This window comes from Arvicola amphibius, chromosome 1 (genome assembly GCF_903992535.2).
Source record: "Arvicola amphibius chromosome 1, mArvAmp1.2, whole genome shotgun sequence".
NCBI lineage: Eukaryota > Metazoa > Chordata > Mammalia > Rodentia > Cricetidae > Arvicola > Arvicola amphibius.
The window spans coordinates 98,658,878-98,676,703 of record NC_052047.1 but is presented as its reverse complement, the minus strand read 5'-3'; the positions used below and the strand labels follow the sequence as shown (position 1 = coordinate 98,676,703).

Here is a 17,826-nt window from a genome sequence, read left to right as displayed (position 1 = left end):
TGTCTCGAAAAACAAAACAAAACAAAACAAAATTTCTAAACATCGATTTCATGCGCATATCACATGATGAGGCGTGTAGTCTAGCCTGTGCTTCCCCTCCCCCCCCCCAAGATCGAACTCTCCTCGTCGGGTTTGGCAGCAAGTGCCCTCACCCGCTGAGCTGCTTGCTAACCCCTCTTTCGCCCACCTTTTCTAGAGGCCCCGACCATTGGCCACGCCCCCAGCGGTAGAGCCCCGCCCCGAAGCCTCGCGCATGCTCCGTAGGTATTGAGAACAAACCATTTTGATTTCTCTAGGAGCGGGCAGTGGAGAGAATCCTCTTCCGGAGGAAGACCGGAAGTCGCTCCTCCGGCTCAGAGGTCTGGTTCCGCCCGGCCTGGTCACGTCGGCGCCGAGATGGCGGCGCCTAGGCTACGGTGCGCTCGCCGAGGCTGCTGACCAGCTCTCCTCTTGTCCGTGGCGCCGTCACCGCGACCTGCGTCCACGCGTCCTGCGTGTGCGGAGTCAGCGTCGCGTCCCCGTGGCTGAGAGCACTGTGAGGTGCGCCGGAAGTGCCTCCCGGGGACTGACTGTGGCGGGGCTCCGCCGCCAGACACAGGGCCGCCCGTGTCCCAGGGTGGCCTCCCCGCTACCTGTCCCGGGTGCCGGGGTGTGAGCAGCGGCTTCGTGCCGCCGGGCCCGCGCAGCTCCCGTTTTTGGAAGCAGGATCTCCTGGGACCGGCCATCCCCCTGCTTCAGCGTCTCCAGCGAGGTGCTGGGCGTCCCTACTGGACAGCCATGCCTCCCTCATTATACCCGGGGGCAGCTGGATGACATCAGCGCTCAGGAGGGCCTTCCAGCTTGGCACAGCCTGTCAGTCCTGTTTGGGACGCATCCGCCAGGGTCTGTGCAGAGCGCCCTTCTCATACCTGTGGATGTCTGCTTTCGTGTTAATTCACCCATGAGAGTGTCTGTGAGCTGGGTCAGGCTGCGCAGGGGGCGTGGAGGGGAGGAGTGAAGTGTGAAGTGTGTCTCACGGGGCTTCGGCGACTGTGGAGGAGTCTCACGTAAAGCCGTGGGAGGATCGGCCAGGCAGCCATGAGATCCAGTTTCCAGATCTGTCATCCAAGCTGTCCTGAAGGGGGTCTGGCCTCAGTTCGGGGTTTGAGTTCCAGGAGATGGGGGTCACTGGAGGTTATCCTCCAGGACCAGGTCCCCGGGGCCTGGCTTCCGTCCGTGCCTCCTCCTGTTGGCATCGTGTGGAGCCTGTGACATGGGAGAAGCCGTGCGAGCCAGAGGCCGAGAGCAGCACAGCAGAAACCATGGGCTTCTGCGAAAGGCCACCTCCTGTGACGGAGATGGCCGAACAGCGCCAGGGCTCTTATTTTCTTCCTTGGGAAGTGGTGGATATGGAGGTTTGGGGGAGATCCCCGGCCTCAGCATCCCGGCACTGGGTCTGCAGGTGTGCGCCTCAGCACGGGTTTCACCTGCTTCCTTTTCTGTGGCAGGTTGCCGGAGGCCGTCGCCATGGTGACGGAGCAGGAAGTGGAGGCGATAGGGAAGACCCTGGTGGACCCCAAGGAGCCTCTGCAGGCCCGCTTCCGGGCCCTGTTCACGCTGCGGGGGCTCGGGGGGCCGCACGCTATCGCCTGGATCAGCCGAGCCTTTGAGGACAGCTCTGCCCTGCTGAAGCACGAGCTGGCCTACTGTCTGGGCCAGATGCAGGACTCGCGTGCCATCCCAGTGCTGGTGGACGTGCTGCGCGACACGAGCCAGGAGCCCATGGTGCGACACGAGGCGGGTGAGTGAGTGAGTGAGGGCGCGACCCCGTGGCATGCTCAACTCCGTCCTTAGCGGGAAGGGTTGCAGTGAGGACCCCAGGGTGATGAGGGCCACACGGGCCTGTGAGCAGAAGGGAGGAGGTGCCCATTCCTGTCCCCTCGCCCAAAGCTTGTGTTGCTCCTAGTCTAATGACATCTGGTGGGGTGGGGCTGCTGTAGCCGCAGCGGCCAACCTCTGGGGTAAGAATTCTGATTGGCCGGCTGGGAAGCTGATGTGCTGCCCTTAGGCACCATGAAACCCTGCTTGGCTGACTTGTCTCCTTAGGGGAAGCTCTGGGGGCGATCGGTAACCCCGAAGTTCTAGACCTCCTCAAGCAGTATTCTACGGACCCAGTGGTTGAGGTGAGGAGGTTGGCCCCGGCCTGTGAGGCCAGCTGTAGAGTCCATGCCTGGTTGCCAGGGCAACCTCCTGGGAAAGGATGCTGTAGAGATGGGAGCAGGGTCAGCCCTAAACCCTCCCACAGCTCCGGGTCCCCAGCCTTGAGAATTTGACTTCTGCCCACCCCCTTCACCCACGAATCAGCTTTCTACGCTGGATCCCCACTCTGTATGTTGCTGTCGTGGAGCCCACGCTGTGTGTCCTTTTATGCTTGTGCCCCCGGCCACCATGACCTGAAGGTGGCTCCATGCAGTGTTAGTGCCAGAGCCTCCCTCGTGTTCACGGCTGAGCTATACTGCAGCGTGCGAGGGCTCCTGTGACGCCGGGCTCGCTTCTGCTCTCTGGCCTTGTTCTTCCTCGTGGGCTCCCATGCATGAGCCTGTCCCCCTGCCTTCTGCCCGCGAGGTCCAGCTACAGGGCCTCTGCATACAGCTTGGGCCTGCTTGGGCCCCCTTGGTCTGTCCAGCCTAAAGCCATTTGCCTGGTGTGAGTCTCGGAGAGGGGATGTGCCAGACGGCCCCGTGCACCCAGCCTTGGGGACCCACACCACCTCTGCCACCCTCACAGGTGGCTGAGACGTGCCAGCTGGCTGTCGGGCGTTTGGAGTGGTTGCAGCAGCACCCTGGGGAGGCCGGGAGTGTAGGACCCTACCTCTCTGTGGACCCAGCACCCCCTGCGGCCGAGCAGGACGTGGGAAGGCTGCAGGAGGCCCTGCTGGACGAGGCGCGGCCACTCTTTGAACGCTACCGCGCCATGTTTGCCCTACGTAACGTGGGTGGCGAGGAGGCAGCTTTGGCCCTGGCTGAAGGTGAGGCTGGACCTGGGACATGGGACCTGGTAATGATGCAGACCTGGCGGGGGGCCTCGAAAACTGCCTGGTCTCTTGCCCTGGGTGGTCCTGACCCTTTAGTCATGCAGTTCCCTGTTCTGGCACCCCATGCATCCTCTGTCCTGACCCGTTTTCCTGTGCTCACATGCAGGTCTGCGCTGCGGCAGCGCGCTCTTCCGCCATGAGGTGGGCTACGTGCTGGGCCAGCTGCAGCACGAGGCAGCCGTGGGCAAGCTGGTGGCCACCCTGGCGCGGACCAACGAGAGCGCCATGGTGCGACATGAGTGCGCAGAGGCCCTGGGTGCCATCGCCAGGCCCGCCTGCCTGGCTGCTCTGCGGGAGCATGTCACCGACGCCGAGCGCGTGGTGCGGGAGAGCTGCGAGGTAGCACTGGACATGTACGAGCACGAGCGCGGCCTGGACTTCCAGTACGCCAACGGGCTGGAGCGCTTGCGGCCAGCCGCCCTAACCCAGCAGCACACGGCACCGCCTAGTACTACCCAGGACTCTGCCGTCGTGTGATATCCCGCAGTGGGCAGGGTTCTGCGGCCTGTGCCCCGGGGCTGCCTGCCCTGCGTGTGGGACTCTTCCAGCGACACCCACTATCCAGACTTGGGGGCCAGGCAGCTGTGCCACCTTTATTCCCACCCTCCACAGCTGCATCGCTCGGTGCTGGTGCACAGTGCTCCCTCCTGGAGCTGTCTGGCTATAATTTTATTGCTCCAGACTGGCACACTGCAGTGTGGGAGCTTCCAGATACCAGGGAATGGTCAGGTTTGAGATGCCGGGGAAGGCTGTGGGGTCTCCGTGTTGGCGATTACTTCGCGGGGTTAGGGGCAGTGCATGGGCGCCTCACGTCTGGGCCATCAGGGAGCACAAGCCGACTCCAGGATGCCGCACAATAAAATAAGTTATTTTTGACAAACTGTGCTCCTGGTGTGTGTGGACGGTGACACGGCCTTTTTTGTATGTCTGGCTTTGGTGACACAGGTACAGCTAAGAGCCTGTGCTATGTATTCCCACCCTGGCCCCACAATTCCGTGTCACTGGGCAGGCTTGCCTTGCTCCAGTGACCCCTCTCTCCTGCCTTCTGTCCCCTTTCCCAGGAAGAGGTCGTAGCCAGGGTGCCTGCACCAGAATTCAGGGTTCGGCTTTGCCCCCAAGGGAGACTAAGGCTGTTCCACTTCCAGACAGATGTGTGGGTCAGCGATGACGCTGGTGACACCCCGGCACTCTGGCGGTGCTCGTTCATACTCCCGTTTCAGCAGTGTGGTCCTCACGATTGTGGGATGAGCGCTTTAGCCTGGGCTAGCCCTCGTCCTGTGTGTGTTTTTTAGACGTCGCAGCGGCTGGTGCTGTAACCGCTGAGCCCTCGCCCGCTCTCCAGTTCTTTTCTAGGCTGCATCCCGTGTGGTCCAGGGTGGCCCCTGTTCTCCCTGCCTCCACCAGTGCTGTGATGGCAGCCATATGCTATCGTGTGCAACTTTTTTTTTTTTGAGTCGGGGTGAAATGAGCTGGAATTCATGGCAATCCTCCTGCCTCAGTCTCCTGGATGCCAGGATCACAGATGGTGGCCCTGGCTCCGGTCCTCACATCACAGAGAGGCTGCCAGCTAGTTCTCCACCTCATTGGTCACTCAGCCCGGACTCCTCAAGCCTCCATCCATCCTGCCCACGGGCGGCCTCCTGGAGACCAAGTCTACAGGATGTCCCTCCTCCAGGGAGCACCACCCTCACACGGCCCCTTCTCACCCCGCACACCCCTGGCCCTCACAGGTCCCTCTCCTCCAGTCTTCCACTGGGGGTGGAGAGGCATGACGCTCATCTACACACCACAAAACCTTGTGTCCCTTTCAGCCAGTTTCTGGGATTTTACAGGGTGACTCACTCCTTGAAGCCGGAGGGTGACACATGGAGTAACACTAACTCCTTGTCCCAGGGAAATGGCCCCTACCAGAGCCTGGGACAGCCACAGCGTGCAGCGACTCTCAGAACTCGGATTTGAACCCTATCACTTGCTGACCCCCTAGGGCTCCTCTCACTTGGGGACCCACCCTACATCTGTCCTCCCCACCGTGGCCACCAGAGGGCGCGCATGAGAGGCCGCGCTGCCCGCTGCCACCCAGGGTCCCCGGGGAGACCCTGTCCCTCTGCCCCACGGCTGCCCCGGGCTTTTGCACGGTCCTCGCGTGGGCAGATCGGTGTCACAGCCATGACAGCCGTCGAGGGAGGGGACCCAGAGATGGGAGTAGCCGTCCTAATCCTTGCAGCTCATCCCCCTAATCGCCTGCGTCGGGCTCCGGTGGAGGGTGTCGCCAGCCATGGCGGGATCGGCGAGCGAGGCACGGGCCTGGAGCCCGGCCCCGGCCATGTACGAGGAGTACCGGCCGCCTCCGCTGGACGCCATCCGCCTGCCTCGCTACGCCCTGTACCTGCTGATGGCCGCCGTCCTGGTGGTGGCCGTGGCCTACGCCATCGTGGGCCACCTCATCAAAGACCTCGCTCACGACTTGGCCGGTGAGCCAGGATACCCTCCACTAATCTAGCCTGGGCGGGGTCGCAGATGGCGTGGGAACGAGGCCCGGTGTGGGCCTGGTGTGGGAGGGGGAGGGAACGGGCCAGAAAGGGGCGGGACCCGGGGTAGGCGGGGCGGGCCAGGGAGGGAGGGGCGGAGCTGGAACAGAAAGAGGGCGGGCCTAATCTGGGCCTGGGGTGGGCGGAGCTGGGCCAGAAAGGGGGCGGGGCCTTACCTGGGCCTGGGTTGGGCGGGACGGGGTCCGGGGTGGGTGGGGCCGGGCCAGGGATAGTGGGCGGAGCCTGGTCGGGGAGGGGCGGGAGCCTGATCTGGGTCCGAGTGGGCGGAACTGGGCCAGAGAGGGGGCGGGGCGAGGCGGGGGCGAGCAAGGGAGGTGGGCGGGACAAGCCACGCCCTCGCTGGTCTCCTCACTGCAGACTGGGCCTTTGGCCCTAAGCCAGACCAGGAGGAAGGCCCACGGGAGCTCCGGGCGAGCTTGGCCGCGGAAGACCTGGAAGAGCTGGACCTTCAGCTGGCCCTGACCTGGCGCGGGGAGGAGGACCCTGCCCGGGCTCCTCGCCGCCCCTCCATCGCTTTCCGGGACCCGCCCGTGCAAACTGACTTTTGGAGGCTGGACTGACCAGGAGGGACAGCATCTGCGAGGCTGTTCTTATGCTCCCTGAGCCCCCACCACGTCAGCTGGCCTGAAGCTCAGAATCCCCCTGCCTCAACTTGAGTACTGGGATTATAGACACAAACCCTACCTTTGAGATAGGGCTTCACGTAGCCAAAGCTAGCCTTGAACTTGATATATAGCAGAGGATGACCTTGAACTCTTTGTCCTCCCAGTGAAGTGGGGAGGGGATGACAGGTCACCACACCTGGTTTCTGTGCTGCTGGGAATGGAGCCCAGGGCTTCGTACAGGCTGGGCCAGCCCCAGATCCAGATATTTTTAATTCGTTATGAATAATTCTGGCATAGACTCCTTCTGCATAGCAGTGTCTGCTAAGAGGAGAAAGTGAGGCAGAATTTAGATACAAATTAAAAGTGTGGCAAAGGCTGAAGAGATGGCTCAGAGGTTAAGAGCACTGGCTTTTCTTCCAGAGGTCCTGAGTTCAATTCCCAGCAACCTCATGGTGGCTCACAGCCATCTATAATGAGATCCAGCACCCTCTTCTGGCCCACAGGGATGCATGCAGACAGAACACTGTATACATAATAAGTAAAATCTTTTTTGTTTGTATCAAAAACAAACTAATAGAGTTTCTTTTTATGTAGTCCTGGCTGTCCTGGAACTCACTCTGTAGACCAGGCTGGACTCGAACTCACAGAGATCTGCCTCTGCCTCCCAAGTGTTGGGACTAAGGGCATGTGCCACCACTGACTGTTGATAAATAAATCTTTTTTTAAAATGTGTCGAGGGCTGGAGAGATGGCTCAGAGACTAAGAGCACTGGCTTTTCTTCCAGAGGTCTTGAGTTCAATTCCCAGCAACCACATGGTGGCTCACAGCCATCTGTAATGAGATCTGGCGCCCTCTTCTGGCCTTAAGGCAGAACACTGTATACATAATAAAATCTTTAAAAATAAAACTGTGGCCAACTCTACAGCGCCCCCTCTCTCTCTCTCGGTCCGGTCCCAGACACTCCCATGTCACCCTCTGGCACAGACAGGAAACTGAGGCAGGTTACGTAGAACTGTCTGGGCTGACGTCTCAGGAAGCTTGCCACACAGCACGGAGGAGTTCAGCATTAGTGGCTTGTCATCCTTAGCACTCAGGAGGATTATGGGGGAGGATGGCAAGTTCTAAGCCAGCCTGGCTTACAGAGCAAAAGGAGCCAAGTGGGGTGACTTCTCCACTCAGGCGCATCCACCTCATCTGCCAGGCCTGTCGGTCTGGGTTCCTGATGTGCTATCTGGACTGAGCCCTCTTAGCACATGCCGGGCATACAGGAGAAGTTTAGTACCTGGCTGGTTGAAGCAGGTCTTTTCTAGCTGTGCCCAGTATTTATCCCAACAATCCTTGATTCTGTCTGTCACAGGGTATACAGAGAGCGCTCTATAAATGCTCTCACAACAGTTTTAAATCTTTTGGTTTAGAAGTTTTCTAAAACAATGTTTCAAGTTGGCGATGGTAGCTATCCTTAATCCTAGCACTTGGGAGGCAGAGGCAGGTGGATCGGGAGTTTGAGGCCAGCCTGGTCTACAGAGGAAGTTCCAGGACAGATAGCCTGGGCTACACAGAGAAACCATGTTACAAAAAGCAATTTTTTCCCCAGATGGTGTGAGGCCGGCCTCACACTTGGTATGTAGCTGAGGATGACCCTCACACTTGGTATGTAGCTGAGGATGACCCTCACACTTGGTATGTAACTGAGGATGACCCTCACACTTGGTATGTAGCTGAGGATGACCCTCACAGATGGTATGTAGCTGAGGATGACCCTCACAGATGGTATGTAGCTGAGGATGACCCTAACACTTGGTATGTAGCTGAAGATGACCCTCACAGATGGTATGTAGCTGAGGATGACCCTCACACTTGGTATGTAGCTGAGGATAACCCTCACAGATGGTATGTAGCTGAGGATGACCCTTGAAGTCCTGATCCCATGGCTCCACCTCTGAGTGGTGGGCTGGAAGGCCTATGCCACCTCTCCTGGCTTCTGGGGCGCTGGGGATGGAACCCAGGGCCTAGTGCATTCTGGGAGAACGTTTTGTTCTGTGAGCGCAGGCAGCCCCAGCACAGTTTCTGTTCGGGAGCCCAGGCTAGGCCTGGAGCTAGCCATCCTCCTGCCACGGGCTTCCCGTGTATGGGATGACAGACCTATGGCACCCGAGCTCTGTTTCTTTAGAATCGTTTTTTCACGTGCCCAGGCTGTGGCTGCCCCTGTGCCGCTCCTGGGTGGGGTGATCCTTTGCCCAGGTGGGGCTCACTATCTGATCAGCTCGAGGCCCAAGGTTGAGGGCAGGAGAGGAGCACGGGTACATCGACCTAGACGCCTGGTTCTGACCGAGCTAGCGATCGATCCTGCTGCTCCAGCAGCAAGGCTGACTGCCACACCCGGCTGTATGCACTTGTGAGGGCGTGGGAGAGCGTGTTGATGCGGCCTGACCTCTGTCAGGGGATGCTGGGGACCAGTCACACGTGGCTGGCGCAGGGCTGCTGTCTCCAGGGCAGGATGGGAGGTGCGGGGGGTGGGGGAGAAGGGACAGTCCAGGTTAATATTAAACCAGCCTCAGACTCTGCCCTCCAGGGCCTGGGGGGCCTGAGGCCCAGCCGGGCAGGCACAGGTGGAAGGTTCTCCGCCCCCTTCTTCCCCCGCCCTCACCCGCCCTGTCTTAACCCCACCCTGGCCTCTGGCCGTTCACACCCGCCGTTGGACGCTGACCTGTCCTCACTCTGGCCATGGACACCCTGGGCAGGCTACTCTTCCTGGCCGTACTGCTCCTGACACCCGCCGAGGCCCAGCAGGGTAGGATTGGGGTGCTGTGCACACCCTGGGACGTGATCCGGAACTAGGGTTGGGGCTGGGTTCTCCCCTAGGAGAAACCGAGGCACAGAGAGGGCATAGGAAGAAGAGAAGGTGTGAAGGGTGCTCCCCAGGGCCCATGCTCTATCTAGTACCCTTATCTCGTCTCTGAGAGCCCCAAGCTGAGGCCATGGCACTTTGCAAGCTGGTCCTCCGAGCCCCTCAGGGCGGCTATGAGGGCGCCCGAGTCGTTTCTCTAAGAGCCCCACCCTCCCGAAGCCCTCCTTTTTCCCTGCGGGGCCCCGCCTTCCTCACTAGCCCCGCCTCCGAGGCTCCTGAGAGCTGTTGGTGCCCATTCTTCCTGAGTCCCACCTCATCCTGACTTTTCTAAGCCCTGCCCCTTCCCATTCCCACAGGCCCCTCCTCTCCACAGGCCCCTCTCCAAGGGCCCCGCCTTTCTCTTGCTGACCCCTTCCCCTCTCCACAGCCACGGAGCGCCGCCTGAAACCCTGGTTGGTGGGCCTGGCCGCCGTTGTAGGCTTCCTGTTCATAGTCTTCGTCCTCATGCTGGTCAACCGTGTCTGGTGCTCTAAACCCAGGTGAGAACTGAACTCTGCCCACCCAGCGCCTCCGGTGGCCTCCGAACCCTCTTGGTCCCTCCCAGGTCAGCCTGGAGGTTGCCTTGCTTCCCACCCTCAGTTCATCCCTCCTGGTTTATGGAGTTCATGACTTCAGGAGGGTATGCGGAGGCAAAGCGTACCCTACAGCTTTCACATAAACCTGTCTTTTTATGTGTGCAGACCAGATGATGAAGAAGTGAGAGTCCGAATGGAGTCCACTGAGAACCAGTACACGGAGGCAAGGTACCCTGTGGGTGACCACACTCAGCCAGATAGTACTGGGAGGTCAGCTAGGGCGGGAATAGTGCCAAGCAAGTCGGCTCCTGTACAGGAATCCCTAATGCAAGCTCTGGATGCAGGGGAGGAAGAGGAGCAGGGCAAAAAGCTGGAACAGGCAGATGAGCCCTGTTATACTGAGTGATTTCTGGGGAAGAGAGGGGTGAGAGGTTTACAGGTGCCCTGTGCCCAGACCAGTGCCAAACACATGGCTGCCTGCCCACTGTACAACACAATTTCTTATGCACAATTTCCATCACTCCAATATTTACCCAAACACACACCTTTCCAACAAAACATCAACTCATGCACCAAACCACCCATCCATCCATCCATGTATCTGTCCATCCATGCATCTGTCCATCCATGCATCTGTCCATCTGTCCATCTGTCGTTCCATCCATCGATCCGTCCATCCATCCATGCATCTGTCCATCCGTCCATCCATCCACCCATCCATCCATCCATCCATCCATCCATCCATCCACCCATCCACCCACCCATCCACCCACCCATCCATCCATCCATCCGTCCATCCACGCATCTGTCCATCACCCGTCTCTCTCCACAGAGTTCATGTTTCCTTTCCTGATGGGGTACCCTGAGGTCACTGCAGCCCCCGAGACTGTGTCTGACCCTTTGATCCCATGAGCAGTGACAGGCTCTCATTGTGGTCCCTGAACCCCACAGTAATATAAACAAGAAGAAGCAGAAGAAGCAGAAAAAGCAGGTGGACAAGAAGAATGGTCATAGCAATAAGGGCTTGGAGCTGGAGGAGGAATCCTCAGATGATGAGGGAAGCAAGAAAACAGCCTTGTGAAGCCTCCTGCAGCCTGCAGGAGCCCTATACCACAGTCGCAGCCGCCACGAGAATCCAGACTAGTATCGCCTGGATCTCAAAACTGTCTTCAAACAAGGAAGCCAGCTCTGCCAGCCATGTGTCCATCCGTCGCCCACCCCCATGCACACCTTCACCGTCAGCCTGTGCCCTCTCCCTCGCCTCTGCTCTCCAGCCCTCAGCCATCCTCTGCCACAGCTATGCCACCACTCTAGGCAAGCATCGCCCGACTGTACCCTTCCTCTCTTCTGATGGCCTGAGCCCCTGAGCAGCTCCTGGAAGGCCTTGAGCCCTCTAATGGAATTTGTGTTTGGAAGGGATGCCTTGTGGCCCACACTTTCTCAGCCAGGGTCTCTCTTCTCTAGACCGTTCTCCTGTGGTCATCTGGTTCTTGCTGAGGACAGTTTTCTGAGGGGGCTTTTGTTTCATGTGATCAGGGGAGGCTGTTTTCAGGGGATACTTCCTTCCAGTCCCGTCACTTAATAAAGACCCTACTGTTCTTGCTGGTCCCTTTGTATAGGCTTAGGAGGCCAGAGCCCAGAGCAGGGTCCCAGGCCACCAAGGAGCTGGGCCTAGGTGGACCGTCAGCGGAGGCACCTAGTAGGTTCTGTGAAGCTTTCAGATTCACCTGGACTCCTCTGCTATGCTGTGTGGCCCTGGGAAGGTGCCTCAACCTCTCTGAAGTCCCTTGTTTGGCAGTGACCAGGAGGCAGAGTCCTGGGACACTTTCCCTGTAGCCTCTCACAGAACTAGGAGGTCACAGGGGACCCCAGCTCTTCGCTTTAGGTAAAGGGATTGGGTTCTTTGAGACAAGGCCTCATGTAGCCCAGGTTGGCCTCAAATTCTGCAGGAAGTCAATAGACAGGCCTGAGCCACCGCAGTTCCTCGGGCTGGTGGAAGAGTCCAGTGCTGTGGTGGAGCTGGACACGTGGGAAATTAGAAGCCTGCATTTGGGTGAGCAGGTCCCGTAGTGGGAGGTGCAGGGGGGAGGGGAGAGGCTACATAGTGGGCCTGGACTTGTGAGCACAGTCCAGTGCCATGGGCAGAAGGACCTTGTACAGGGTGGGGCTGGGGGATAACCCTTCTCCTCCTGATCCACCCAGAGCCCTGTGGACGCACAGAAAGGAAGACCCAGACAGTTTGAAACACTTGAAGCTTAAGCTTGTTTATTTTTTTTTACATTTTTTCTTTCTTTTATTTATTTTTTTGGCTTTTATTAAATCTTTTATGGACCCCCCCTCCACTTTTTTCTTTTTCTTTCTTTTCTTTTTTTCTTTTTTTTCTTTTTTTTTTCTTTTTTGCATAGGGAGAAACAGAACAGCAGGCAGACTGGTGCTTAGGCGCATCCACAAAACAAAACAAAAAACCAGAAACCAAAATGAGTTTGTAATATATGAGGCTATGACTGGAGTCGGCTGTGGGCATGGGCGATGGAGGAAGCTGGGCCGGGTGCCCTCTGCTCCCCATCCAGACTCCCACTTGCTTGGGGAGGACAGCGGAGAGGGCGCCACAGGCCGCGCAGGCGCATTTATGAAAAGCTGAAGGTCAGAGATGCAACAACCCAGGAGTAAAATACAAAATGGTTGAAAGGAAACAAAAATCTCAAAATAAAACCAAAAGATCTCGGCAGGAAAATGAAATGGCCAGCCTTACCACCCAGAAAACAAGGCGAGGGGACAGGGGAGAAAGTTAAGAGAGAGAGACAGCCCCCATGCTCCCTGCCGCAACCTGTGCGTGCCTTGCGCTCTGCCCTGTCTAATCCTTCAAACCCAATGCTTGTCCAGGCGCTGCGGGGGACATGGGGTGCTCACACTGGGGACCTCAGACTCAAAGGGAATCCTTTTTGTGGGGACATGGCTGGGATCTGAAGTTGGATGGGTTGTGAGGTTTTGGGGGTATCCAACTGGGTCCTCCAAGCTGGGGTAGCAAGGCTGGGTGCTTGGGGAGGGGTGGTGGCTTGGGGGTACGTGCCTTCCTCCCTGCCAGCACACCTGCTGAGTCCTCTCCAGGAGTGGGGACTGAGGGGAGGCACGGGAGGACCCCAACACTGCACCATCTGACTTATGAGGCACTGATCGGGAAATGACGGTTTGGTATCATGGTTTGGTATCGGGGACTTGCTGTGAGTCCTTCCACCTCAGCCCTGTGATGGGAGGACTGGTGCCTGTCGGACGGACAGATGGACGGGAGAGGACAGTCACTGACAAGTGGGATCTGAGGCCTGGGCGGGGCGGGGCATCAGGAATGGCGGTGCACACCTGTCGTCAGAACAACTGGGAAACGGAGGCAGGAGGATTGCCATGAGTTGGAGGCCAACCTGGACTACCTGGCTAGACCCTCCTGACGCAAGATAACAAAACAGTCAGTGGGGAGAGTAAGTGGCTGGACCTGGCAGCCAGCGCCCAGGAGAACAGAGGGACCCAGCTACTGTGCTTAGCACTGGAGTGGACGGATGAGCTCCCAGCTAAATGCGTGTCTATATATGCAGCCTGCCCAGGCCAGCGGGCGGGGAAGGCTGACCTGCCCACTGGCCAGGATATTTGCTGATGGCCTGGGGTGTCTTGCCTGGGGAAGGGAGTGAGGTGACCCTGGCGCTGTCTTTGAGGGGAACTGGGAGGAGCCCACCCTCCTGATGTCATTTCCGATACAACGGACATTACTGATTATCAAGGTCAAGACTTGAGGGCTCAGGACCCCAGATGTCTTCTAGGGTCACAGGCTAGACCCCAAGTGGTATGCTGTGGGGGCCTCACCAGTACATGATGCTAGGTTTGGGGATGGCAAGGGCTGGTGGCCTGAGGAGGGGACAGGTTTGAAAGTGTTAGTTTTACAGACAGAAAAATAAGCCAAAATTCCTAACGCTCTGTCCCACTTAAAGTCACTATCTGAGGACCAGTGTGGGGGCCCAGGACCTGGGTGAGAATTGGAGATCTTCTGAGAAATGGGGGTACTGAGCAGTCCCCCCGACCTGCCACCAGGCACATTCCATCCACCGCCCCTCGTGTTGAGGGTTCCCTAGGGGTGATGGCACTGTCTCTTCCTGTCATCACGTGGACTTCCTACTTTCTGGGGTGCAGGACACAGGCTGGGGAAGGCCAGAAGCCAGCCACAGGGTTAACTGACAGACAGGCCCTGCCCAGGCCAGGGTGAGGTGGGCTGGGGGAGTCGGAGGCAGGGGGATGGCTTAGAGCTGGGACTGTTTGCCCTGCTAGCCCCTGGCTATTGTCTCAGCTTTGGTGAAGAGTCAACAGAAGATAGAAAAACAATCAAAAACCCAAAGGTAACCACAAACAACAAAACCAAAAAGGAAAAAGAGAAAGAAAAACTGAAATCACAGACATGACAACGACCTGCCCAGTGGCAGGACGGAGACCGCTGTGTCCCCGCTGCCCCTGCCGGGACGCCCCACAGCTGAGCTGGACCCAAAGATAGACAGACAGACAGATATTGCATATACTCAGCTTCGTGGGTTGGCTGGAAGACAGGACGCCACCCCCACTCCACCCCCCCCATTATCCCTGGGGTGGGAAGGTTGGTGGGGAAGGGCCTGAGAGTCTCATCCCCAGGCAGGGGACTCCGACCCTCTCAGGGCTGGGGTGGCAGGGAATGAGCACCAGGGAGAGTCCCTTCCCCCAATGCGCGGGGTGAGGATAAGGGCAGGGCTGAGGGGGGTGGGGCGGGGTCGCAAACCATGACCAATATTGTGACTTCCTTAATAGTATTGTTTTTCTTGTTTGTTTGTATTTTTTGGTTCCTTCCTTCCTTCCTTTATTTTTCTTGAGGCAGCGTCTCACTCTGTAGCACAGGCTGGACCTGGAGCCCACAGCCATCCTCCTGCCTCAGCTTCCCAAGAGCTGGGATCACAGGCGTGTGCCACCACGCCTAGCCTTTTTTTTTAATCCTCTTTTATAAAATTGTTTTTCTTTCTTCTTTTGATTTCTTTTACAAATAGAAATACCACCCTTTTGGATTTTATTTTTTATTTCATGTAATCGCTTGTCTGTTTGTAACTATGCGTGCAGGGCATGCGTCTGTGTGCGCGGATATTATTTAAAAGTTAATACTTGTCCTCGGGAGAGCAAGGCACATGTTGTGGTAAAAAGTTCGTGCAAATTCGGAAATAATGTTTTTTGTTTTTTTTTGGTAAGGATATATATATATATATGTGTGTATATATATATATGTATATATATATATATATATATATAGTGTATCCTTTTTTTTCCTTTTTTTAGTAGAGGCGGTGAGGGGCTCGGGCGGGAGGGGCAGACCGGGTGGAGCTGTCATGCACGCAGCAGCCCCGGGGAATCTTGGGTGTCGCAGGGGGGCCTTAAGCACCATGCAGTTATGTAAATAGTTGGTTTTGTCCTGACCCCTGGGGGACCTGGCTGGCTGGCTTGGGGAGGGTCAGAGGGGACCGACCAGGTCCACCCCGGGTATAGCCTGTCCCACACCCACTGGCCTGAGCCCCACATCTGGACAGTGACCCCCGCGATATCCCCAATGGTCCCCCCTGCTAGAGGGTCCCTGAGGACAGACAGACAGGTGGGTGGGGGTTCGAGGCCTCAAAGGTTGGGGAAATGTCTTGGGGGGGCTTGGTACGTTCAAGTGGCCTCACCCCGAGCCCGGGAGGACAGTGGGTGGATGAGGCCTGGCCCTGGGGCTCTGGGGGGGGGGGGGATGATGGCTTGCGGCCTCCGTAGGCAGGGGAGGAGCACAGGCATGACGGGGCCAAGATGGGGGGGTGGGGAAGAGGAGCCTTTGTGGGTTCAGTGACCCTAAAAACCCAACCTCCCCTCCCAGGGCGGTCCACCAGAAATGGGGACCCGGGTGGGTGTGGATGGGAGCTACAGAGCAGGGTCTGGGGCACGGACCTCGCGCCCCCGTTTTAGTGTTCTTTTGTTACGTCGGTGAAGTCCGCATAGCAGATGGGGAACCCGCCACCCAGTCTCCCCATCACTCGCACAACCCTCCCACCCCGTCCGAGTGCACTTCCACCAGCCTTCTTGGTCCCTGTGCCGGGCCCCATGTCATCAGGGGGTCAAAGTGCAAAGGGGACATCCCCTGCAGTGGGGCACCCCAGGGTGGGTCTCCAGGAAGTAAGGCACTGGCAGAAGTGTAGGGGGGACAGCACACGGCCCCAGCCTGGGTTTGGGGACACCCAGCTCTACCCCTGGGGTCCCACCTCTCTAGCTTGGAGGGTACAGCGGCGGCGATGAGGAGCTGGGGCAGGCGGGGACGAGGGTGGGGGTGCCCCGGCCACTCTGTGTCCCTGATGGATGAGGGGGTCGGCGGGTGGGCGGAGGGGTTAGGCACTTAGTGGCACCTCCCGCCTCCGGGGGCCTCGGCGTGGGGGTCCCTGCTCCCCCACCTCTTGTTTCTCAAAGTGCTGATACTTCCCATGTGTGAGAGGAGGCCAGGGGTGGGGAGCTGCGAGGCCTCTCATGCCGGGGTGGGGCTGGGGACAAATTGCATAGAGATATGTCCTTCCAAACGAGGTCCGCAAGGAGAGGGGACCAGAGGGCTGAGGCGGAGGCTGGCGCAGGACCCTCCCGGGGGTCCCAAAGTACCTGTGGCACGTCTGTCCCCAGCAGGGCCAGTGCTGGGCGGCTCCATGTGCTCTCCAGGCCTCTGCTGCCCGCCGGGGGTCGCGTCCACCTCCTCTGCCAGCACTGCCTCCAGCACCCTGTCTTTGGCAAACACCGTCGGTGGGGACCACCAGCGGAGGTCCCCGAGGCTGGCGCTGGTGGCTGGCGGCAGGGGTCTGGGGAGAGGTGGCCTGGCTGGGTGGCCCACCCCGGACACGCTGTCCATCTGTTGATGCTGGGCGTGGGTGCCAGGCCAGGCTCGTCCAGTCTGGGGGTGATGGCAGGGTCCTGGGGCGCAGAAGGGCAGCAGGCAGCCGTCCATCAGCAGCAGGTGCCACAGAGACCCATAGCTCCCACCTTTTGTCATCTTGGTTGGGAAGGTTCTTTCTTTTTTTTCCTGTTTGTCTTTTGTCCTTTTCCTCCTCCTGTGTGTCTGTCTTTTCCGTCGCGCTGGGAGTCGGCAGGGAGCTTCTCGCTCGTTGTAAGTTTCCACTGAAAATGCAGGCGGGGGCCATCACCTCCGGGGCTCCTAGCAATGGAGGCATAGGAGGGCCAACTCCGCTATCCCAGGTACCAGGACTGTGTGGTCCGCGGAGACAGGGAGAGAGAGAAACCGGGTGTCAGGAGTAGGTTGCCTCCTTCCACCCCCCACTGCACTCCGGACCCCTGAATGCAGACCATAATACCAAGTGTGATGCTGGCCTATGGCCTCCACCTCCACCCGACTGCCCCTACAATCGCTGGTCAGGGACTCGGCGTATGTCCCTGTGATGTGCGATTTCAGGAACTCGGTGTAAGTTCGCCCGTGAAGTACACCCTACGCAACATCAGGGACTGGGTTCTCTATCCTGGTGACGTCAGATACTCGGTGTAAGTACACCCACGTGCTATCAGGGACTTCACATAAGTACGTCTCCTGCAGGGACCGTGCGATGTCAGAGACTCTGTATGGACACATTAAGTGCATGAGTGGCCGAGACACTCCTGTTTGCTTTGCTAATTCGACCCCCGCACTGTGGAGCCTGCGAAAGGGGCACGTATGGGTGGTTCCATCTGTGCCTCGGTATTAGGCCAGGCTAGCCTAGAACTCACTGTGTACCCATGATGGTCTTGGGTAGAGAAGTGGTCCTCCTGCCTCAGTTTCCCCTAGTGCCAGCAGGATGGCCTGCACCGCCACACCGGGTTTGGCTTCTCAGCAGTCATGCCCCTGCCTCAGCTGCCATGTGGGCCCAGAGGGTAGACAAGAGCAAGCTTGGAATGGTCTGGCTTCAGATTTTCTTTCTGTCCCCTCCAAGGTCCCTGGGCTATCAGTGAGCACTATCCTGAAAATCAGGGCTACCCTGTGGCAAAGTCTTCCCAATCACCACGGGGGGGGGGGGTCCCAGCCTGTGGCCTGAGAGCACAGGCCAGGGGCTGCCTGCAAGGAGGCAGGGTAGCCTGAGGGACAGCGGCTCTCTCAGCCTCGCCCAGCCAAGTTCAGGCTCTGTGT

The 17,826-nt window shown here is 58.4% G+C and overlaps 3 protein-coding genes across 6 annotated transcripts in view; 2 read left to right on the top strand and 1 right to left on the bottom strand.

Annotated features, from left to right (window-relative positions):
• Nucleotides 1–349: 349 nt before the first annotated feature.
• Nucleotides 350–3,953, top strand: Dohh (deoxyhypusine hydroxylase). 2 transcript variants are annotated; one of them, XM_038337497.1, is made up of 5 exons: nucleotides 350–535; nucleotides 1,488–1,780; nucleotides 2,086–2,162; nucleotides 2,767–3,007; nucleotides 3,180–3,953. In XM_038337497.1, exons 2-5 carry the CDS (start codon nucleotides 1,507–1,509, stop codon nucleotides 3,548–3,550), a joined length of 963 nt encoding a protein of 320 aa, XP_038193425.1. In that variant the 5' UTR covers nucleotides 350–535; nucleotides 1,488–1,506; the 3' UTR covers nucleotides 3,551–3,953. The 2 variants fall into 2 exon arrangements, with proteins under 2 accessions (XP_038193425.1, XP_038193429.1); XM_038337501.1 differs by having other exon boundaries at nucleotides 350–540.
• Nucleotides 3,954–8,816: 4,863 nt separating this feature from the next.
• Smim24 (small integral membrane protein 24) lies at nucleotides 8,817–11,248 on the top strand. The gene is made up of 4 exons (XM_038314478.2): nucleotides 8,817–9,018; nucleotides 9,503–9,614; nucleotides 9,816–9,878; nucleotides 10,602–11,248. The coding sequence occupies exons 1-4, from the start codon at nucleotides 8,952–8,954 to the stop codon at nucleotides 10,729–10,731; spliced, it is 372 nt and encodes a 123-aa protein (XP_038170406.1). The 5' UTR covers nucleotides 8,817–8,951; the 3' UTR covers nucleotides 10,732–11,248.
• Nucleotides 11,249–16,781: 5,533 nt separating this feature from the next.
• The window catches only part of Nfic (nuclear factor I C), a 30,479-nt gene continuing 29,434 nt past the window's right edge, over nucleotides 16,782–17,826 (bottom strand). For all 3 annotated transcript variants that reach the window (XM_038325350.1, XM_038325342.1, XM_038325357.1), the window contains one exon: nucleotides 16,782–16,916. Coding sequence is in view for 1 of the 3 variants with exons in the window: in XM_038325357.1 (XP_038181285.1) it covers nucleotides 16,899–16,916 (18 nt within the window). In the remaining 2 variants the exon portion in view is untranslated. The remainder of the gene's footprint in view (nucleotides 16,917–17,826) is intronic.

Excerpts from the sequence above, each read along its gene's own strand:
- Dohh (XM_038337497.1), top strand. The coding sequence starts at position 1,507 with ATGGTGACGGAGCAGGAAGTGGAGGCGATAGGGAAGACCCTGGTGGAC. Across the intron at positions 2,163-2,766 it reads CTACGGACCCAGTGGTTGAG|GTGGCTGAGACGTGCCAGCT; the intron begins GTGAGGAGGTTG and ends CCACCCTCACAG. Across the intron at positions 3,008-3,179 it reads AGCTTTGGCCCTGGCTGAAG|GTCTGCGCTGCGGCAGCGCG; the intron begins GTGAGGCTGGAC and ends GCTCACATGCAG.
- Smim24 (XM_038314478.2), top strand. The coding sequence starts at position 8,952 with ATGGACACCCTGGGCAGGCTACTCTTCCTGGCCGTACTGCTCCTGACA. Across the intron at positions 9,019-9,502 it reads ACCCGCCGAGGCCCAGCAGG|CCACGGAGCGCCGCCTGAAA; the intron begins GTAGGATTGGGG and ends CCCTCTCCACAG. Across the intron at positions 9,879-10,601 it reads AACCAGTACACGGAGGCAAG|TAATATAAACAAGAAGAAGC; the intron begins GTACCCTGTGGG and ends TGAACCCCACAG.